The sequence below is a fragment of the Elephas maximus genome, chromosome 9, assembly GCF_024166365.1.
Source record: "Elephas maximus indicus isolate mEleMax1 chromosome 9, mEleMax1 primary haplotype, whole genome shotgun sequence".
Classification (NCBI taxonomy): domain Eukaryota; kingdom Metazoa; phylum Chordata; class Mammalia; order Proboscidea; family Elephantidae; genus Elephas; species Elephas maximus.
The window spans coordinates 81,213,130-81,236,977 of record NC_064827.1 but is presented as its reverse complement, the minus strand read 5'-3'; the positions used below and the strand labels follow the sequence as shown (position 1 = coordinate 81,236,977).

The following is a 23,848-nucleotide window of genomic DNA, read 5'->3' as shown; positions in this document are numbered from 1 at the left end:
AGCCACTCCTTCCCCTGAAACACAATGGAGCATCCAGCCAACTTTAACTTAGGACAAGCAGCATCATTCATCCATCCATCCACACACCCATCCATTCCTCCTGGAATCTAGTACTGGCGGCAGACGTGACATGAATAATCAAGCACACATGATTATTTAGTTACCACTGCGATGAGTGCTACAGTGGGGCGGGGGTGGGGGGGAGCCATGAGAACATCTAAGAAAGGGCCCAAAGGAGCTACATGTAAGCCAAAGCTTGAAGGATTGGAGGGGTCAGCCAGGGGAGGGCAGAGGTGGGCATTGAGGAAAAGGAAAGCATTCAGAGTCGCTTGTGAAAATCTTTGTGGCCTGCCCTGGTACCAATTCCAAGTAAACACACACGCTCCCCTCCCTGTCCACCACATGGGAGCTCTCTGCCAGAGGAAGCACCTCTTCATCTTGCCCCAGTCTGTGCACCCAGCAGCAGGATTTGACAAGGCAACTTCTTAGCAAACACTCTTTCCTTGACTCACTCATTCACCCCACAATGACTTACTGAGTCCCCTGCATGTTTCTGGCCCTATTCTAGGCCCCAGAGGATCTGGTAGTGAACCAGACTGATATGTGTGGTCCCTGTCTCCAGGAAGCTCATGGCCTCAGTGGGGGTGGGGGAGGAGGGCACTGACACTGAACCAGGGCACTCGGTGTGTCAAAACAGCACAGGTGGCCACGGGGCAGCTGACCCAATCTCAGGTATGGTTGTGGGAGCTGACGTGAGCCATCTCTGATTCTCCCCCAGCCACCACACACACTCTAAACTGGGCATCAATGCCTCCCACTTCCACATTCTTCGTTCAGTCAGTACATAAAAAAGCATCTACTATGTGCCAGGCACAGGGCCAGGCACAGAGGCTACTGTAGGTGCTTGGTTCACTGAATGAAGTAAGGAACTCCAGTAAGTACAGAATCACCAGAAATCCCAAGCTGGGCAGAGCTGGGAGGCAGGTCATGATGGGTGGAGGAAGCTGCCATCTTGGCCTCTGGGAGGGGCAAAAACCTTGGCCTTTGGTGTGGACTGGGAAGGACAGTGCAGAGGACAAGCAGCTTTGGAAAATGGCATAGCTAGCAGTCAGGGGAGGAGTTAGCCCACCTGCACGTAGAGTTCTCTCAGCTCCCTCTGAAACACTGCTGGATCCGACGTGAGGGTCACTGGGCCAATATCTGCGGGGAAGAGACAGCAAGGCCTGGTGGGCTGGGACTCCCAGATACACAGCCCCAGTGGGCCAAGACAGCAGTTACATTACTTTTGATCAGAGGAGAGAGGAACTGAGGCCTGAGCCTTGGAAACTCCCACAAAATGAGAAGAGATAAGAGAGCAGCTTCCAGGGCTGCCCGTCCAAGGACCTGGCCTGGAAAGGAAGTACAGACCACTTAGTCCCCTGTCCTGCTCCAAACTAGGGCCTCGCGTTTGAGGGGAGCCCAGAGATGGGGGCAGAGGGGTAAACCTCAGTGCCTCCCTCAGAACAGCAGTTCCCAACCTGTTGTGACCAAGGCTGCCTTAGAGCCTCCCCTCTACCATCTCACTCATCCTTACTCTCAGTGGAAAAAAGAACTCTAGGAAGACAAAGAAATGAACAAATAATCGAAATGGATCACAGAGCAACTACCCAACACTAGAATGATCAATAACAGCAAAACTTCCTGGAAACTCTATGCATATATTAGTTAACTTTAAAAGAGCAGCAATTAAAATTACAAAGATTGACAGCACCAAATGCTGACGAGGATGTGGAGCAACTGGAACTTATATGCACTGTTGATAGGAATGCAGAAATGGTTAAACCCACTTTGGAAGACAGTTGGGAGTTTCTGTAAAAATTAACCATATACCTATGATATGATCCAGCCATTCCACTTCTAGGTATATACCCAAGAGAAATGAAAGCATATGTCCACCAAAAGATTTGCACAAGAGTGTTTATTTCTAGGAGACAAAAACTGAAACAGTCCAAATGTTCATTAACAGGTGATGGATAAACAAACTGTGCTATATTTATGTAATCAAATATTACTCAGCAATAAAACAGAACAAACTACTGATACAGGCAATGACGTGCATGAAGCTCACAGACACACTGCTACACGAAAGAAGCCAGACACAAAGAGTACATACTATTGAGTTCCATTTATAAAATGTTCTGGAACAGTCAAAGTAAATCTAAGGTAAAAAAAAAATCAGAACAGAGGTAGCCTGGGGGTTGGAGGAGTTGACTTGGAAGAGATACAAGCAACATTCTGAGGAGACAGAAATATTCTATATTATCATAGGGGTGTGGGTTCCACGGGTGTATCCATTTGTCAAAATTATACAGCTAAAATTTGTGCATTTCAATGACTGTAAATTTTAGCTTACAAAAAAAGAACTATAAAAAATGATAATTGAGTGGGGGGTGGGGAGTGGGTGGAAGTATAGATGGAAACAAGAATGGCAGGATTTTTTATATATAATTTTTATGTTGGGTGATGGGTACATGGGGATTCATTATACTACTCTACTTTGTATTTATTTGAAATTTTCTGTAATAAAAAGTTTTTAAAGACTAGATAGTAATTGAAGACCACAGCCAACACAAGACATTATCAGTGGACTGAAAACAGCTAGAATTCCAGCTAGCCCTGTGGATATGCATACAATCGGGATTTTGTAAGCTTGTGTGGACACGAGATTTATTATGAAAATATTTAATTTGAGTCCTTGGTGAACTCTAGTAATGGGTTATTTTTAGCTTATGAATTCTAAATTCCAGTCACTTAAAAAACAAAAAACTTCCATGCTCGGTAATTACTCAAGAGGCCCCAGTCCTTCTTAGAAAGTGAAGCCCACGGAATTATCCAGAATTCACCTACAATTACAGGCATACCTTGGAGATATTGCGGTTTCGATCCCGGACCACCACAATAAAGTGAATCACACCAATTTTTTTGGTTTCCCAGTGCATATAAAAGTTATGTTTACACTATGGCATAGTGGTTAAGTGCTACAGCTGCTAACCAAAAGGTCAGCAGTTCAAATCCACCAGGCGCTCCTTGGAAACTCTATGAGGCAGTTCTACTCTGTCCTATAGGGTCGCTATGAGTCGGAATCGACTCGATGGCAACGGGCTTCGGCTTGGTAGTCTTTTAAGTGTGCCATAGCATTATATCTAAAAAAAAAGTATATACCTTAATTAAAAAATATTTATTGCTAAATAATCTAACGATCATCTGCGCCTTCGGCAAGTCGTAATATTTTTGCTGGTGGAGGGTTTTGCCTTAATGTTGAAGGCTGCTGACTGATCAGATGGCTGGTTGCTCAAGGCTGGGGTAGCTCTGGCAATTTCTCAAAATAAGACAACAATGAAGTTTGTCACATGGATTGACTCTTTCTTTCACAAAAGATTTCTCTGTAGCACGCAATGATGCTGTTTGATAGCATTTTACCCACAGTAGAACTTCTTTCAAAATTGGAGACAATCCTCTCAAACTCTGCTGCTGCTTTATCAACTAAGTTTATGTAATGTTCTAAATCCTTTATTGTCTTTTCAACAATGTTCACAGCTTCTTCACCAGGAGTAGATTCCACCTCAAGAAACCACTTAATTTGTTCATCCATAAGAAGCAACTCCTCATCCATTAAAGTTTTATCATAAGATTGCAGCAATTCAGTCACATCTGCAGGCTCTTTTGACTGAAGACAGACATGAGTAGCATCCTGGCTCCATCCTTCACCAGCTACAGGAACTCGTGGAGCTCACTGCACTGTCCCAAGCCTCAGTTTCCTTGTCTGTAAAATGGGGCACATAAGAACACCACCTCCCCATACTGAGTCATTACTGTGAGACTTCAGTGAAGCCAGGTAGGTAAGCACTTAGCATGGAGATTGGCACACAGCAAAGTCTCCGCAAATGAGAGCTTGCACTGCGGATATCAGCATGGATTGTCCGTGCTCCAGGAGGCAGCTTTACACTATGAAAATATTCAAAGAAGATTCCCTGCTTAAATATGAGGTCCTCAAGTTCTATTCTGACTAAGAAGAGCAATAATTTTACCCAACTTTGCTTATTTCTTTATTACTTAATAATACATTTGAAAAGAACAGTTGCAGTCAACTTCATTCCGACGCGTGGCAACTCTTTGTGTGTCAGAGTAGAACTGTACCCTACAGAGTTTTCCAGGGACAGATTACTGAATAATCAAGGTGAGCACGTGCTTAGGGCATCAACAAAACAGAGGCACCAGCTGTCCAAAGCAAAGACTCACAGATGCCAAGCAGACAGGACACAAGAAAAAGAGGGTGCCACCATGGAAGGCAACAGGGGAAACTGATGCCAGCTCCAGTATGTGAGAATGTGCTGGCCAGAAATAAAGTTCACGAAAGGTCACGAGGGCACCCATGGGAAAGGTTGTTTAAGCTACGAGGCCCCTATCACTTCAATACCTTCATTGACATCTGTCCCCTACAGTCTCCTCCCATGTAATAGAAACTCTTCATCTCAGTGGGTCTCTTGGGAGTATACTATTTCTTTTTAATAAACAAAAGGTGGAGTGGGATGTTGAGTCTAACTCTTGCTACATTCACCCAATATATAACTGGATCCAACATGAGCAGTTACTGAGCAAGGATGGACTATATTAATAGGTGCCTGGTGGTGTAGTGGTTACATGCTACCTACGGCTGCTAACCAAAAGGCCAGCAGTTCGAATCCACCAGGTGATTCTTGGAAACTTTATGAGGCACTTCTACTCAGTCCTATAGAGTCTCTATGAGTTGGAACCGACTCAGCAGCAACAGGTTTGGTGTTTTGTTTTTTTTTTTTTTTGGTTTAGTCCTCTAGTGCTGCTATAACAGGAATATCACAAGTGGATGGCTTTAACGAGCAGAGATTTATTCTCTGACAGTTTAGTAGGCTAATGTCCGAGTTCAGGGCACCAGCTCTGGGGGATGGCTTTCTCTCTCTGTTGGCTCTGGAGGAAGGTCCTTGTCATCAATCTTTCCCTGGTCTAGGAGCTTCTCAGTGCAGGAATCTTGGGTTCCAAGGACATGCTCTGCTCCCAGCATTACTTTCTTGGTGGTATGAGGTCCTCCTGTATCTCTGTTTGCTTCTTTCTTTTATACCTCAAAAAGGATTGACTTAAGACATAACCTAATCTTGTAGACTGAATTCTGTCCATTAACATACCTGCCTCTAATCCTGCCTCATTAACTTCATAGAGGCAGAATTTATAACACATAGGAAAATCATATCAGTTGACAAAATGGTGGACAATCACACAATACGGGGAGTTATGGCCTAGCCAAGTTGATACACATTTTTGGGGGACACAATTCAACCCATAACAATGGGAAAAAGACCGCTTCCATTTCGAGAGAACCATCTTGTACATTCATGTCTGCTGATCCAACAACTTCAGCCAGGGGCTGAATATATATATATAGAGAGAGAGAGAGAGAGCCAAACCCATTGCCATAGAGTCTATTGCAACTTATGGGGACCCTACAGGACAGAGTAGAACTGCCCCATAAGGTTTCCAAGGAGTGGCTGGTGGATTCGAACTGCCAGCCTTTTCATTAGCAGCCAAGCTCTTAACCACTGCGTCTCCAGGGCTCCATATATATATATATATATATACACACACACATACATATACACAAGAATATGTATAACTCACACATCCTATTTGAATTCGTGAGTTAGCAGAGGAGGGGGCACCACAGATTTTCAGTGTTTAGGGCCCTCACATGCCTTAATCCAGCCTTAGGGTTTTCAATGGCTGATTTTTTCGGAAGTAGATCCCCAAGCCATTCTTCTAAGGTGCCTCTGGGTGGCTCTGAACCTCCAACTTTTTGGTTAGCAGTGAATTAACCACTTACACAACCAGGGACTCCTAATAATACATATTCACTGTAAGAAAAATCAATATCGCATTGATACTGACATATATTAAGCACTTAGCACCAGGTTGCACACTAAGATGCTTCCCGAGTATTAGCTCAGTGAATCCTTCCAGTACCTGGTAGGTCCCAGTCTCACCCACATTTTACAGAAGAGAAAATGGAAGCCCAGAGAGGTTAGGTAACTTTCCAATGACACACAGCCAGTCAGTGACAGAGTTGGCATATAGCCCAGGTCTGCACAACTCCAGAACCCAAGCTCTTAACTACTATACCCAAGAAACTTACATAGACATTTCAGATAAGCAGAAAAAAAATAAAAGGGTGGGGGTAGAATTACCTGTAATTCTGCCAACCAGAGATAGTCATTTTTATTTTTGTATATAGCTTTCAAAACTTTTATGTATATTTGTAAACATATAAATATATCATACATAAATCCATACTATTTTAAGCAGAATATTTTTATTAAAGCATATATAACATACTACTTTTAACCTGATTTTTTCTTCAGTGAATAACATTTGTGAACATCTTTCCAGAAGGTTAAATATTTAGTTCAACATCATTTTAATGGCTACAATGTATTTCTTTTGTATAAAAGCCTCATAATGGACTTGCCCAAGCCCATATTGTTTGGTTTCCAATTTTTATTATAACGAACCATGTTATTAAGAACTTCTTTGTAAGGAGAATGAAGAACACCAAAGACACAAGGAAAATATTAGCCCAAGAGACAAAAAGGGCCACATACGCCGAAGACACCATTGGCCTGAGACCAGAAGAACTAGCTGGTGCTTGGCTACCACCAATGGCCGCCCTGACAGGGAACACGACAGACAGTCCTTGATAGAGCAGGAGAAAAGTGGGGTGCAGTACTCAAATTCCAGTAAAAAGACCAGACTTAAGGGTCTGACTGAGACTAAAGGAACCCCAGAAGACACGGCCCCCAGACTCTCTTATTAACTCAGAACTAAAACCATACCTAAAGCCAACTCTTCAGACAAAGGTCAGACTGGACTATAAGGCATAAAATGGTACTTGTGAAGAGTGCGCTTCTTAGTTCAAGTAGATACACAAGACTAAATGGGCAGCTCCTGTCTGGAGGCAGGATGAGAAGGCAGAAAGGGATAGAAGCTGGTTGAATGGACATGGGAAATCTGGTGTGGAAAGAGGGAGCATGCTGTCACAACATAGGGATAGCAACTAGGGTCACATAACAATGTGTGTATAAATTTTTGTACGAGAAACTAACTTGAGTTGTAAACTTTCACCTAAAGTACAATTTAAAAAAATAAAATTATATTACAAAAAAAAAAATCTTTGTAGCCATAGCTTTTAGGCACTAGTTCAGTTGTTTCCTGGGGATAACTTCCCATAAATAGAATGACTGGATGGATGGTCAAGGGCACTTGTAAAGATACAAATTCAGTAATCTCATAGCAGTCTTTTCATCCCAGACACTCCTGCCTCCCATCCATCCTGCTTGCCAGTGCCAGAGAAGGTACCTTGATCACGACTTTGCTCACATTCCCCCAGCTTGAGGATCAACTGTGACAGTTCACTGCCTGCAAACCCAGCGAAGCCTCTGCAGTTCCAGTGCTGAAATCTGGTCAGCCCTGTCTCCTCCGTCAAGACCTATCAGCAATGCCCACCTACCTGGCCCTGTCTCCTCCACCAAGACCTATCAGCAATGCCCACCTACCTGGGCCATTCCCCATGCTGGGCCAGAGCTAGACTGACCACGTTCTCCCCCAATTGCAGCCACATGAGAAAAATGAAGTGGGTTTTCATAAATAAAACATTCTGATTGGGAGGGCTGCCCTTTGTTCTATGGTGCATAAGCTTCCTACTTGAGGGGTTAGAAATTGCTCTTTCCCTCATGGGAGGACAACAATAGCAAAAGGAGTTGATTTTGTTCATGGATCTACTTGGCAAGACAAAACGTTGGCCACCTATGTCAGTTCCCTCTGGTTTTTTTCCTTTAGTTTTTTGTTTTTTGTTTTTTTTTTAATAGTTTTACTGAATTGAAAAACTTGAAGTCTGGGTGGCCAGCTTTGTGGCTGAGATGTGGGGAGTTTGGCGAACCCACCACCTAAGATCTGCTTTCTATCACCATCACAGTTGTGGAAGATTCCGCACCCTGGGAGAGAGGCAAGTTCTTCTAGGAAACCATCCAATCTTGACTCCCCCACATACTCAACAAGGCCCAGGCTTCCCCAAACAGTGACCTCCTCATGTGACTTCCTCATGCCCCAAGTCCTCAGTCAGGACATCCCAGTGCCAGGAACTACACGGCTAAAGCAAGGCCTGGGAAATTTCAGGAGCCAGGAGGGATCCCAGAGGCTGGGGAGCCTTTGAAAGAATTAAGGTTGGCCTTTGTTCATTTCCTACTGCTGCTCTAACAAATTCACCACAAACTTAGTGGTTTTAAAACAACACACATCTATTTATCTCAAATTCTAAAAGCAAGGTGTCAGCAGGGCTGCGTTCCTCCTAAACGCTCTAAACCATAAAGGCTCTAGGGAAGAATAATTTCCTTGTCTTTCCCAGTTTCTAGAGGCTGCCTACATTTCTTGGCTCGTGGCCCCTCCCTCCATCTTCGAAGCCAGCAGCATAGCATGTCCTCTCTCTCTCTCTCTCTGACCCATGAGTCCCTCACCATCTCCCTCCTTCACCCTGTGCAGGCAGAGCTGGATCTGGATTAAAAAGCTCAGACCACCTTACATCTTAAGGTGCTGCCCCTTCCTAGAGAAGGGCATGATGATGAGGGGAGGATGCTGGTGGTGGAAACAACAGCTTCTATGCACTGATCACTTATTTTACAGGCTTCAGCTCACCAAATCCTTCTAACATCTCCTGAAGTCCATTCTATTAACATTTCCTTGGTACAACTGAGGACGTCAAGACTTAGAGAAGTTAAGCCCCCTGGTGAAGCTCACACGTCTACTAAGTGGTAGTTAATGCCCAAACCCACATCTGTTTCGCTCCAATGCCCATGCACTTCAACACTTGCTACACTACCTTCAAAGACAATGATGGTGATAATGATGATGATGATAGCTATCATTGATTTACCACTTATTAAGCACTAGCTTTTGTTCTATGCACTTGGCGTACCTTCACACTTAAAGATTTTCCAGCAACCTATGTAGTCTACTATTTATTATCTCCATTTTACAAATGAGAAAATTGAGGCCCAGGGATGTAAAGTGACATATCCAAGGACTCACAACTAGGAATAAGCAGAGATGAGATTCAGATGTGGGTCAGTCTGACCCCAGATCCAAGCTCTCAACCAGGCATGAAGCTGCAGATACTCCCAGCTCCTTCTCCAGTGTCTCATTCCTGCTCCTGAGGAGGAAGGGACAGGTTTGTGACTAGAGGTGGGCATTTGCCAAACAGCTGGGCAGTTCTGGCGTGCAGTCCCTCCAAGCAGGGACTGCTGGCCTCAGCAATGATTAAACCCATGACCTTGGCTCATGCCCCATGCATATGAGCCCCAGAAGCCTGGCCTGAAACCATCTTTCTATAGGCACGTTTTTTCCACTTCTCAAGAAGAAGGTGGACCTGACCTGGAGGACTCCTAGGACATGTGAGGAGCACGCAAGGGCAGATGGCCCAGGTGGTGCTCCAGCTGTTGGACAACCCTCACCCAAGCTCTTGGGCCCCAGAGTGGGAAGTCAGGCACTCATTGTGCTAGTGCAGACAGTCAAGGCTACAGCCAGGCTGTCGGAGTCCAGTGCTCAGAAAGACCTCATGTTGAGAGCTCATCTTGAGGCCTGTCCTCACCCCTTATCCTCACCCGAAAGCAGGGCTTAAATCCTGAGGCCAACCCTGGATACCCACCCCCGCTCCTCCAACTGCACAGGGACCCAGGCAGGGTGTGTGTAGTTCAGAGAGTCTCAGGTCCACACTCGGCCATCATCATGGGCACACTGTCTCCCCTCTCTGGGCCTCCATTCTCCCATCTCAAAAAGGCAGGAGCTAGAGAAAATGACCTCTAGCCTTCTAGAATTGCAACGGTTCCTGAGCCCAAGTCTAGGCAAACATGATTCCCTTGAAGACACCTCCAAAGGACAGACATGGTGGGACAGGAAACAACTGGGCAAGCAGCTCTGCCCAAAGGAGCTAAACTGACCCCAGAACCCGAGTCTGCTCTGAGCCTCCTCAAGAAAGCCAGCTAGGCCTTTCCATGAACAGCTCATGGATTCTGAACCCGGCATGCCCTAGGTGTCCTCATCGGCTAAACCCTACCCCACCCCCACCCTGCCCACCACTCCTCCCCCCCCCCAACTCCCACCTCTGTCTTCAGAGAAGATATTGACATCCACATTTCTTCCAACCTCAGAGCCACTGTTTATGCTGTTCCCTCTGCCTGGAGCACTCTTCCCAGTCCTTTACTGACCCTCCCCCATTCCCCCCACCCACAACTGTGATTAAATAGCTGTGAACTTGGCTTTTGACTGTGGGCCTGCCTGGCTGGACTGAAGGTGCCATAGCAAGCTGGCTCACCGGGTCTCTGGGGCCTGGCACTGTGCCAGGCCCACAGAAAGCCCTCAAGAACTGCCTACTGAATTAATGAATAATGGGTCTGCTGGGGATCCCAGAGTCCAGACCAACACATGTAAAAGTTGCCTAATGCGCCAGCCCACCCCAGACCCTCCTACTTCCTTATCCTGCTTGTCCTCCTCTGCAAGTTGCCCCTATCCTGTCTCTCTCTCCTCGCACCCTCCCTGCACAGATTGCCACCTAGCATTATCTGACCCAGCCAAGCAGCTCCCACAGGCTGGTGGCCTCAAAATGACAGGGCCATACCTAATCCAGCTGATACTTCACTGGCGCTGAGACCGCCCAAGCCTCCAAGCAGAGAAAAGCTTACAGTGAGCCTGGCCACCCAGAGGCTGCAGTGGGAGAAACCCTAGAAGCAGCCTGAATTCAACAAAGATCAAACATATGCAAATTAAAACAGGATGCCATTCCTCACCTATCAAATTAGCAAAAATTGACAAAAAGTCATGTTCCAGATGCTGGCAAGGGTGTGGGAAAAACACAGTCTCATACTCCGCCAGTAGAAGGACAAAATGGTACAGCATTTTTAGAGAGCAGGTTGGTGGGATCTATCAAAATTGAAAATGTTCATACACTTTAAAAAAGCAATTCCATTTCTGGGAATCTCTCCTAGAGATAAATTTGCAAATGCATGTGTGTGTGTGTTTATTGTAAAGAAATTAACCCACCTACTTTCCACAATTGTAGGATGATTGGATAAATTAAGATAATCCCTCCTATAGCATCTTATGTAGTCATTAAAAACAATGGGGTAGATCTAGTATATTTCCTGACATAGGAAGATATACATGATATATTATGTGGGGAAAAAGCAAAACAGTATGTCTACTATAATCCCATTACCCCTATTAAAAAAAAAAATAGGTGTGTATATGAATGAACAAATCAATTTTAGAGGAAGTACAGCCAGAATGTCCCTTAGAAGCAAGGATGGCGAGACTTGGTCTTGCTTACTTTGGACACATTGTCAGGAAAGGACCGATCGCTAGAAAGGACACCATGTTTGGTAAAGCAGAGGGTCAGTGAAAACAAGGGAAACCCTCAACGAGATGGATTAACCCAACGGCTGCAACAACAGGCTCAAACATATCAACAATCTGAGGACGGTGCAAGACCAGGCAACTCTTCATTCTATGGTATGTAATAAGGTTGCCATGAGTCGGAATTGTGGTGTTGGTGAAGAATATTGACTATATCATGGACTGCCAAAAGAATGAATAAATCTGTCTCAGAAGAAGTACAACCAGAATGCTCCCTAGAAGCAAGGGTGATGAGACTGCATCTTACATACTTTGGACATGTTTTCAGAAGGGATCAGTCCCTGGGGGAGGACATCATGCTTGGTAAAGTACAGGGTCAGAGGAAAAGAGGAAGACACTCAACGATATGGATTGACACAGTGGCTGCAACAAGGGACTCAAACATAACAACGATTGTAAGGATGGCGCAGGACAGGGCAGTGTCTCGTTCTGTTGTACATAGGGTCGCTATGAGTTCGAACCAACTGGACAGCACCTAACAACAACAACATGAGTCGGAGCCAACTCAACAGCAACTAACAACACGTATACAAGTGAATGTGCACACACACATACACACACAAGTCTGGAAGGCCTTTAAATTATTAACAGTGTTTGCATCTCTTGAGAGTAGTATTATTAGAATATTTTACAAGCATGTATTAATGTTGCAATTTTTGAAGGAAAGGGGTTATTAACTGAAAGAACTAAGTCTTGATGTCAAAACTCGACAAAGCCCCCCAAAATATGTGTTGAAATTCTAAGCCCTGTACCTATAAATATAACCCTTTTTGAAAATGTGGGTTTTGGTACGTTAATTAGGTCATATCTGAGTAGGTTAATCATCTCTGAGCAAACGGAACAGAACAGATGCAGCGACAGGCACAGGGGGAGACATTATATGAACACAGACACACATGGCAGATGCACTTATAAGCCAGAAACTCCAAGAATCTCTGGCTACTAGAAGCTGAGAGAGACAAAGAAGGACACTCTCCACCCCCAGAACTGTGTTCTGAATTCAGACTTCTAGCCCACTGAACTGTGAGAAAATAAATTCTTCTACAAAAAAAAAAAAAACAAACTTGACAAAGCACAAAGAAAGACCATCCCTTAAAAAAAAAATCATAATTATCGAAGTGATATGCAAAAATCCTAAACAAAATACTGGCAAATAGAATCCAGCTGTACATTAAAAGAATAATACACCATGACCAACCAGGGCTGAAGCAAGCAATGCGGAGATAGTTAAAAATTAAGAAAACACATCAGTACAGGAATAGTACAGGCAACCGGAAAAAGATTATACAAACATCTCAGCCGAAGCCAGAAAGTCACTTGCTAAAATTCAGCACCCATACGGATATTTTCTTTCTTTCTTTTTTCTTGGGGGGGGGGGCCTTAATAAATTAAAGGTATTCATACTCCACCTGATAAATAAAATCTCAAACTAAAAGCCAAGGTCATACAATGGCATAAAATCAGAAGCAAAACCAGAATGACAGCTGCCACCACCATTATTTAATGTTGTTTTGAAAGTTTAGCTGATCAATAATACAGCAAAATAACTGATTACAAAAAGGAGACGATACTAAAATTTGGATAGGCTACACTGTCACCCAGAAAACTCAAAAAGATTCTACCAAAAAATTAAAACTGGTTAAAAATTTTTTTTTCAATAAAAAAAAGTTAGAAGCAAAATAAATATATGAAAATGAATTGCCTCCCAACATACCAGCAATACTCACTTGCAAAAAAATGTAATGGAAAAAAAAATCCAGGTCAAAATAGCAACAGAAAACAAAATATTTAGAAATGATCTCAAACAGAAATGGGTGGAAACTATAGAAATAAAACCATAAATCTTTACTAAAGGAAACAAATACATGAACACAAAAGGGGCCACGCCATGCTCCTGGATGGAAACAAGTGAATTTTTTTTAAATGATGGTTCTTCCCAAAATCAAGATTTAACACAATTCCAAGCAAAATCACAGCAGGAAAAGTTTTTTTTTTTTTTTCTTTTGGAAATTGACTAAGTTTTTCTTTATTTCATCTGAAAGAATAAATGTTCCAGAATATTCAAGGTCCACCTATGAGCAGCTGATATTTGACAAAGGACCAAAGCCCATTAAATGGGGAAAAGACAGCCTCTTTAACAAATGGTGTTGGCATAGCTGGATATTCATCTGCAAAAAAATGAAACAAGACCCATACCTCACACCATGTACAAAAGCTAACTCAAAATGGGTCAAAGACCTAAATACCAAAGCCAAAACCAAACCCAGTGCCGTCGAGTCGATTCCGACTCATAGCGACCCTATAGGACAGAGAAGAACTGCCCCATAGAGTTTCCAAGGAGCACCTGGCGAATTCGAACCGCCAACCCTTTGGTTAGCAGCCATAGCACTTAGCCTCTACACCACCAGGGTTTCCAAAGACCTAAACAGAAAATCTAAAATGATAAAGATCATGGAAGAAAAAAATAGGGACAACACTAGGAGCACTAGGCATAAACTGAATACGAACCATAACTAACAATGCACAAATGCCAGAAAAGAAACTAGATAACTGGGAGCTCCTAAAAATCAAACACTTATGCTCATCAAAATACTTCACCAAAAGAGTAAAAAGAGGACCTACAGACTGGGAAAAAATTTTTGGTTACAACATATCCGATAAGGGTCTAATCTTTAAAGTCTACAAGATATTGCAACACCTCAACAACAAAAAGACAAACAAGCCAATTAAAAAATTGACAAAGGATATAACAGACATGTCACCAAAGAAGACATTCAGGTGGCTAACAGATACATGAGGAAATGCTCACGATCATTAGCCATTAGAGAAATGCAAATCAAAACTATAAGGAGACACCATCTCACCCCAACAAGGCTGACACTAATCCAAAAAACACAAAATAATAAATGTTGGAGAGGTTGTGGAGAGATTGGAACCTTTACCCACTGCTGGTGGGAATGTAAAATGGTACAACCACTTTGGAATTCAATTTGGCGCTTCCTTAAAAAGCTAGAAATAGAAGTTCCATATGATCCAGCAAATTCCAATCCTTAGAATATATCCCAGAGAAACACAAGCTGTCACACAAATAGATATATGCACACCCATGTTCACTGCAGCACTGTTCACAATAGCAAAAAGATGGAAACAACCTAAATGCCCATCAATGAATGAATGGATAAACAAATTATGTTACATACACACAATGGAATACTATGCAACAATAAAGAACAATGATGAATCCAAGAAACATCTCACAACATGGATGAATCTGAAGGGCATTATGCTGAGTGAAATTAGTCAGTTGCAAAAGGACAAATATTGTATGAGACCACTATTATAAGAACTCAAGAAAAGGTTTAAACACAGAAGAAAACATTCTTTGCTGGTTATGAGGGTGGGGAGGGAGGGAGAGGAGAATTCACTAACTACATGGTAGACAAGAATCTTCTTAGGTGAAGGGAAGGACAATGCACAATACAGGGGAAGTGAGCACAACCAGACTAAAGCAAAAGCTAAGAAGTTTCCTGAACACAACCAAACACTTTGAGGGACAGAATAGCTGGGGCCGGAGTCTGGGGACCATGGTTTTAGGGGGCATCTAGGTCAACTGGCATAACAAAGTTTATTAAGAGAATGTCCTGTATCCCACTTTGGTGAGTGGCATCTGGGGTCTTAAAAGTTTGCGAGCGCCCATCTAAGATGCATCATTTGGTCCCAACCCACTTGGAGCAAAGGAGAATGAAGAACACCAAAGACACAAGGAAAATATTAGCCCGAGAGACAAAAGGGCCACATAAACCAGAGATTCCATCAGCCTGAGACCAGGGGAACTAGATGGTGCCTGGCTAGCATCAATGACCACCCTGGCAGGGAACACAACAGAGAGTCCCTGATGGAGTAGGAGAAAAGTGTGGAGCAGAACTCAAATTCACGTAAAAAGACCACACTTAATGGTCTAACTGAGACTGGAGGAACCCCCTAAGCCGTGGCCCCTGGACACTCTGTTAACCCAGAGCTAAAACCATTCCCAAAACCCACTCTTCACACAAAGAACAGACTGGACCATAAGACATAAAATGATACCCATGAAGACTGCTTCTTAGTTCAAGTGGATACACAAGACCAGATGGGGGGCTCCTGTCCTGAGGTGAGATGAGAAGACAGGAAGGGACAGGAACTGGTTGAATGGACACAAGAAAGCCGAGGTAGAAAGGGGGGGTGTGCTGTCACATTATAGGGATCACGACTAATGTCACATAACAATAGGTGTACAAATTTTTGTGAGAGAAATTGACTTCAGCTGTAAATTTTCACCTAACACAATAAAAAAAAATTTTTTTTGAAAAGGAAGAATATGAATAAGGTGCTGACATAAGTACCATATTTCTTGCGAATAATGTGCACTTATACTTTTTTTGCCAATTTAATTTTATCATTTCTGCGGGTTATATGTGTGGGTACATTATTTGTGAAAAAAATACTGAAACTTTGGAAATGAGTGGAGTCTGTAAGACTAAGGCACAGAGCTGTACTCTAGTTAATAAAGTTGTTGAATGGGGAGTACGGGCTAACAACTCTAAAAACACTATAAATGTACTCAGGAATTGAACAATTATGTAAATGGTGGTGGGTGGCGGATGGTAGGAGCCAGGTTTGTCACTGTTTGAGTGGGAGGTTATAGATAAGCAAGGGGAGGAGGTTAGAATGATCCATGTGCTTATTGATTAGAGTCTGAGACATCAGTAAGAACTCATCTTAGCTTAACATAGAGATGGTGCATATAGAAGTAGTTATAGATATGTGTATATATACAAAGGAGCCTTGGTGGCACAGTGGTTAAAGTACTCAGCTACTAACCCAATGGTCATTGGTTCCAAACCACTAGCCACTCTGTGGGAGGAAGATATGGCAGTCGGCTTCTGTAAAGGTTACAGCCTTGGAAGCCCTATGAGGCAGTTCTACTCTGTCCTATAGGGTCACTATGAGTTAGAATCGACTTGACAGCAATGGGTTTGGTTTTTGGTATACATACAGGTTAGTACATACACATATATCTCCCTGCTCTGTCAATAAGAAGGCCTAGAAGGGATACATGGGAACTTTCTGTACTACCTTTGCAATTAATTCTATAAATGAGCTGTTCCAAAAATATTTGGAAAAAAATAATGTGAGGAAGAATGTTCCCTATTAGTGCAGATTATAAGGTCAAATAATTATTATGGTGTGTTTCAGGCACAAGAATTGTCATATCATACAATGGGACAGAATGTGAAGCCCAGATATATTCCTGTTACAGTAATTTGAGACTCAGGATCCAAGTGAATGAAAAGGAAAGGACTATTTGTTAAAATGTACCTGAACAATTAATTACCCCATTCTAGAGGAATTAGATTTTTTTTTTACATCATGCACCAATGTTTGTAATTTCCAGGTTAAAGAATTAAATGTTAAGAGAGAGAAAACATTTAAAAAAAAAAAAAAAAAAAACCTAACTAGAACGACTATGAAATTGATTTTATGAACTTTCTCAGCATGCAAGGGAAAAAATCACAAAGGGAAAAAATACATTTCTCTACCTGAATGCTTAAACTTCAGAAATCAGGACTCACAAACAATACTGAAAGGCAAACAACCAGGAAAAGTACTAACCATATACCAAAAACACAAAATATCATCAATCCGTAGTCCTCCTGCCAACTGATAAGAAAAACCACTAAAACTCCAACAGAAAGGTATACAATGTACAAAAGAAGAAATACACAGACACAAAAAAAATCTAGTGAATGTCTGAAAATGTGTTGAACCTCACTAGCAACTAAAACAATGAGATGTTATTTTCTGCTTTTACAATTAGAAAAAAAATGTTCTGCTCCTGATTCCCAGTGTTGGGGGCAACTGCACTGAAATGGGCCCTCAAATGCTTCTGGAAGGAGTTTAAACTCCCAGAACGTTCTGGAAAATGACCTACTCCATGCCTTAAAAATGGGCTAGGAACTCCACTTTGAGGAACTTAATCCTAGGGAAAAACCAGTCAAGGATGCAGACATTCACACACAACAGGATTTTTTGCAACAGTGTAATAGAGAAAAATGAAAAACAATCTAAATTTTCAGCCAAGATGACATGTTGTTGTTCTTCTGTGCTGTCGGGTGGCTTCCAACTCCAAACGACCATAAAGGACAGAGTAGAACTGCCCCACAGGGTTTTCTAGGCTGAACTCTTTAAAGGAGCAGATCGTCAGGTCTGTTCTCCGGAAGAGCAGCTGGTGGGCTTGAATCTCTGACCTTTCACTTAGCAGCTGAGTGCTTAACCATTTCTGCCATCAAAATGACATAGTCTGCCAAATTGTAACTTCTCTACTCTGGGAACGTAATCATATCATTAAAAAAAAAAATTTTTTTTTTTTTAAATTTCCAAAGTACCAGTTACACGGTTTATTTCCAAGTGTATGCAGCCCAGAACCACCATATTTGCCCTGCACTCCCCACGCCAGGCTGGTTCCAACCCACCTCTTGGGACTTAAGATAGGCTTTCTTTTTAAAAAGCTCTCAGTATGTAGCCCTGGGGACCTGAAGCCTCTATTTCTCAAGTGCCTCTTCCACCAAAGAGAATTTCCTTTGCTGATTCAAAAGGCGCAAGTAAACCTAAACCACAGCTCCAATGGCTGCTCGGAAATCTTCAGTGGCTGCTCACAACCCATAGAAGGAAATCTAAATCCTGCAAACTCAGCCTGGCAGGCATGGCCGGACCCCATTTCTCCCCTCCCCACGTTTCTCATTTCACTCCTCCTACACCCTGCCTTCCCCACACACCTGTCCCTCCGTGTCAACCATCCAGACCATCCTCTAGAAGACCCAGCAAGCCAGGCGTAGGGAGCTCTCCATCCTCACCGTATCCCCAGCACCTAGTATGAGCCAGCACACAGAACCCAACAAACACTTATTTACTTACCCAATGCTTCTTGCTCAGGTAGTCTTTTATTAGTTCCCTTCCTTGCTGACTGATGGCCAGGAGCTGTACCTGAGATAGCACGTGACACTTTCTACTCTCCGCCTAGCCTGTTGCCAACACACTTGCCAACTGCTTGGCACAAACCTTGCCCCATTCACACTGCAAGCCTCACAGGGCTCTGCACACAACAGGTGCTCAATAAGCACTGAAGTCCCTTCCACATCTGGACCTGGGTGTTTGGAGGGAGGTAGTTTGGGGAATGGGCTAAGTGGGGTTGGGCTTTTGTTTCTAAGAGGATGGAATGACAGGATGAACCCGGAGAAGCTTGGAGAGTTTCACACTAGCTCGGGCCCCAGAGAGAAGGGAGAGGTTGGGAGATGGAAGGAGGGCTTCGTGAAGCTGGTGGTCAGAGGTGGGTGCAGTAGGGAGAGCCCTCAGGAGCCCTGGTCTGGGCCTCGGGACACCACGTCTGGCTCTCAAAGGCTGTTATCCTGCCCTGCAACTGAAGCCAGGTATTTTAGAGACAAATATGGGTTATGAATCGGAATTGAAGTCACCCTGGTAGGTCGTCTTTGGTAAGTCCCGTCAGTGTCCTGAGCCGCAGCTTCCCCATCTGTAAGACAGGGGTGAACTAGGTATGATCTCTTAACTCCCTCAATGTAATAATGTCTTTGGAAGCCCAAGGACAATCCAGAAACAAGGTGAGAGAGTTAGGGGTACTGAGGGTGGTCTGTGTCTGCTGAAGTCCTAGGACACTCCACACACTTAACCTTCCCCACCTCCTTCAGCCGTGCTGTTCCCTGACCCCCAGGTCAGGACTGTCCTTTTGATGTTCCTAGAAACCTTTTTCCACATCCCTGGCTTCTGGGTTTGCAGAGCCCTGAAGAGTCCGGAACATCTGGAAGCAGGGGGCCTCAAAGCCCCCAGACAACAAACACAGCCTGAAGACTGCATGGAACCACGCCTTGCCCACTGTTGCCTATTTTTCAAATATCTGCAATGATGTTGTGATTAATAAATGCAAATCCTCCTAAAAGGGCGTACTAACTCCTACAGCCTTGGTCATTGTGTACTTTCTCGGCAGCGGAACACCCTGCAGTACAATTTTGCAGGAGATCTGTGAAATTTATGTATGTATGAATGTACGTATGTATGTATGGCTTTATAAAGCTATCCTGGATGGAGGGGAGGATAGATGGAGAGATATCTGATAAAGCAAACAGAGCAAAATAGTAATCATAGAATCTAGGCGGTTACCGATGTTCGATTTTCTTTCAAAACTTCTGTAAATTTGAAAATTTTCATGATAAAATGTTGGAGTGTGGGGAAGGTCCTTCTACTCTAGAAGGTTGGGAGCCTCAGACATACTCTGCAGCGTTCTCCCTGAAACCCCCACAGTGGGGTCTCCCAGGGACCTCTTTCAGGGGTGGACCCCTAACACAGCGCTGAAAGAAGGTGGATCCTGGGGAAGGGGAAGTGACGCCCCGCAGGGTAGACAAGGTGTGGGGTGGGGTGGCAATGAGAACAGGGCGGGAAAAGGCGAGGGTATACCTTGGCAGGTGAGGGGTGCTGCTGTTTTCCCAGGGAGAACAGGCGAGGGGGCAAGACAGGGCAAGGATGAGTTTGCTCCTTCCCTGCATCCCACAGTGGAGCCCATGTCCCGCCATTGGGCTTTTCTGGCCTTCAAAGCCCAGGCTGGGAGCGAATTCTAAGTATTAACGAAAGTAAAAACAAGAATCCTGCAAACGCTCATCCCATGCTAGGCCCTTGATGCGAATACCTCCTTTCAACTGCTCTAGAAGTTTCTCACCCGCATTTCATAAATTGGGGAAGTGAGGTTCAGGAAGGTGAACTCCCTTGCCGAAGTCACACAGCCAGGAAGTGGCTGCGCGGGATTTGGACAAGTGGCGCCCCTCTCCCCTTACCCCAACTCTCCACCAAACGCCCGAGAGCGAGAGCCCGGGAGGCGCCAGAGAGGAGGGCGAGCAGGTTCCCGGGGAGGGAAGGGTGGCTGCAAGGCCTGCCCCGAGGGCCCCGGGTCCAAGCAGGATGAATGTGCTTGAGAAGGTGGCGGCTGGCCGCCGTGCAGTCTATGGGCGTCCAGATACGCCCGGGGTGCAGTCGCGGGCGGGCGGGCAGGTAAGCGCACAGCGACCGGGCGCCCGGCGGGGGCCACGGGGACGCTACCTGGGTCGTGGAAGGGCACCAGCACGTAGTTGGTGATAGCGTGGCTGCCGCTGCTCAGACTGCGCTCCAGAATGCGCGAGGCGCCGTCTATCACCTGCATCAGGTCGTCCCACATGGAGCCAGTGACGTCGAAGACGAAGGCCAGGGAGGCGTCCCCCTTGGTAGGGGTCAGCGCGCTCTCCGGCGCTCCAGCCACGGCCGCTGCAGCGCAGAGGGCCATCAGCAGCCGCAGGAGCAGCGCCGCGGGCATCGTGCTGGGCGCGGCCGACTGCTGCGGGTGGAGGCACGCGGGTCGCTCGGAGCGCGGCGCGGTCGCCCGAGCGCACCAGCGGGAGCCCGACGCGCTGCTGCAGCGCGGCGCCTCGCTCCTGTCAGGCAACAGCCGGTGCGCGCGGGACCTGGGCTCGCGGCGGGGTCCTCCTACTGGGAGCCGGAGGCGGGTCCTAGAGCCCATTCCGTTCTGGGTCACGGGCCCGCCTCCTCCCCTCCCCCCCACCGTGACTCAAACTTTCCCGGCCCCGCTGCTCTCCAGTCCAGACCTGAGGTTAGGGGAGGACGCGGGGCGGCTAGCCGAAGGGAGTTGGGGCCGCGGCCAAGGCGACGAGGGATGAGGATGCACTGGACAGAGCAGACACCTGCGCCGCCCACCAATGGCGCGCTCCGGGCTCAACTTGCTGCAGGAGCGAGAGGAGGGGGCGATGCGAGGCCTTTCCCCTCTACCCCCAAGTTAGCCAAAGTGGGCCCTGGCTTTTGTGGCTCTGCCACCAATCCCCCCAAGAGATCCCCCACCCACACACACACAAACTCTACAAGGCCTCATCTTTCTGCAGGGCTCTGTGCTTCCCAAATTTATTGTGATTATTACAATTATTTATAATCAACCACCATAAGCTGATCACCTACCACGTGCTAGGAGATCTCCATAGTTACTATTTCCTTGAATTCTCACTGCAACCCCAGGAGACACTAACATTAAACCCATTTTACCAATGAACAAACTGAGGCTCTGTGAAGTGGAGTCACTAGCCAAGGCCACAGAGTTCTCAAGTGATAGAGACAGCCCTTGGTCTCTGCTGTCTCCCTAAATGTTGTCGCAGGTCATTTGGTGAATCCAGAAGTTGGATGATACCCTTCTGCCCTCTTCAGAGGCTGTGAAGGTTCTGGAACAAGCATGAGGTACTATTAGTGCTGGCTTGGGCTGGGTTTAGCCAACCCCTCCGTAACACTGCTCCCTCCTACAGCCCTGGCTGGTTCAGGTGCCCCACCATTGCTCACCTCAGGCCCTGCTCTCCTCTTATCTCATTTCTGTGGCCTCTCCCCACCTCACCATGAGTATGGGCCTCTTGAGGGCAGGGCAGAGTCTTGGTTCCCACAAGGTTGCCCCTAGTTCCCAGCCTGGTCCCTGGCACATGGTGAGGACTCACTAAATATTGGCTAGGTAAATAAACAGACAGCTTTGGTGGGCATGCCTGGTTTTGAGAGCTATGTGAGAAAGGGCAGCTCTGCCTCCTCCAAGAAGACCAGTCTCCCAGGACAGGGACAGGCAGCCCCGCGGACATGGGTCTCTGAGTGGGGGGAGATTTTTACAGCCTCACCTCCCTCATAGCCCTCAGCCAGGAGGAAGCCCCCACTCCATATTGCCTCCTTCCCCCTTCAGCCCCAGCTCAGATCCCGCCTCTGTGGCTGTTTTGCCACCCATGCCTTGCAACCCCACAGCCCCTTATCAGACTCCTGTCCCAGCAAGGACATTACTGTGTTGTTAGTGTCACACCCTGTGGCTCTGCCCTGCCCCTCAACTGTGACAGCAGAGACCCCGCACCTGAAACAAGTATGTGCCCGGTGAAAGTGTGTGGCCTGAATGAGGTAGCAGGTGTCAGGCCTGGCAGCTAGGAGCTGGCCACCACAGAGGGGGGCCATGCTCAGGGGTTCAACTCTAGACCAGAGCAAGTGCCTTGTGTGGGAAGAACTGGGGTCCCAGGGAAATCGTCTCCTCAGGAGCGGTCTATCTCACATGATATGGTAGAAGCCAGGTCCCCAGACTCAGGACAGGTGTGGAATGTGCAGCCAAGCTTCTGGAGGTTGAGTCACCTGCACCTCTGAATGCTGGCCCTTTAAATCTCCTTGGCTAAGGCCTTGGTTGGCCCCAGAGTCTGGGCAGGGCTAGGCCAGCTGTTGGAGTGAGAAGAGAGGCTCCAGCTGTGTGAAGATGAACAGGGGCCAGGAACCAGGCAGGACTCATGAATGGTGACATTTCAGACACAGTGCAGGGGACATTTGGGGACAAACAGGTCTTTTGGTGACTTCATTCCACAGACATTTGCTGAGCCTAAGCTGTGTGTCAGGCACTCTGCTAGGCACTCTTAGGGGAGGGAGTGTAAAGATGGTAAGACAGGCTTCCTCCCCTGGGAAGAAGAAATGTGTAAACAAATAATTCTAAGTCAATGAGATAAGTGCTAATGGAGGAATTACCACGCGCTCTAGGGGATCACAGGAAGGAGCAGCTGGGCCTAAGGGGTCAGAGGAGGCCACAGAGTTAGGCTGGGCTGCTTAAAGAACAAGAGGGGAAGGGCATTTGAGGAGCAGGAACAGCATGTGCAAAGAAAGGGAGACATAAGAGCCCAGTATACCTGGAGGGTGATGGCAGAGGAGAGGACAAAGGCTGGATCCTGAAGGACCTTAACCAGCCGGTAAAAGGCTTGGGTTTCCTTCCCCCCTCCCCACTACTTCCTCGCCAAAGGCATTGGGGAGCTATTGAAGAATGTCAGGCAGGCAAGCAACCTGACCCAGTTTGCATGTCAGACAGGTCCCAGCAGAAGTTCAGAGAGTAGTAGATCTTATAGATGTCAAGAAGCCCTAAACCTACTCCTTGTGGGAGTAAGAGCAGAACTGGCCCTAAAGGAAGCAAGAGGCCTTCTCCTGAGGTTGTTCATGAGGAGCAAATGAGACCATGGATTTGGAGTCTTATGTGACTTTGAGCAGGGCTCTCCCCGTCTCTGGGCCTTGGTTTCCCCGTTTGTAAAAAGATTTGAGAGGAAGGGGAAATAAAAAGTTAACCTGCAATATTTTCCCAGTCCCACCAGTCTAGAACCACAGCCAGGAGGCCTCTTGGAGACTCAGGAAGGCTTCAAGAGAACATTTGGCCCTGAGATCATCTTGGCAAAGCGGATCCCAAGGTTACCGTGAA

At 45.8% G+C, this 23,848-nt stretch overlaps 1 protein-coding gene across 3 annotated transcripts in view; it reads right to left on the bottom strand.

The window, feature by feature from the left end:
• Positions 1–21,042, bottom strand: part of HMCN2 (hemicentin 2) — a 160,810-nt gene extending 139,768 nt beyond the window's left edge. For all 3 annotated transcript variants that reach the window (XM_049896977.1, XM_049896979.1, XM_049896978.1), the window contains exons 1-2: positions 20,665–21,042; positions 1,130–1,200 (exon numbers count right to left, since the gene is read on the bottom strand). In XM_049896977.1, the coding sequence (XP_049752934.1) occupies positions 1,130–1,200; positions 20,665–20,914 (321 nt within the window). In that variant the 5' untranslated portion in view covers positions 20,915–21,042. The remainder of the gene's footprint in view (positions 1–1,129; positions 1,201–20,664) is intronic.
• Positions 21,043–23,848: the final 2,806 nt, after the last annotated feature.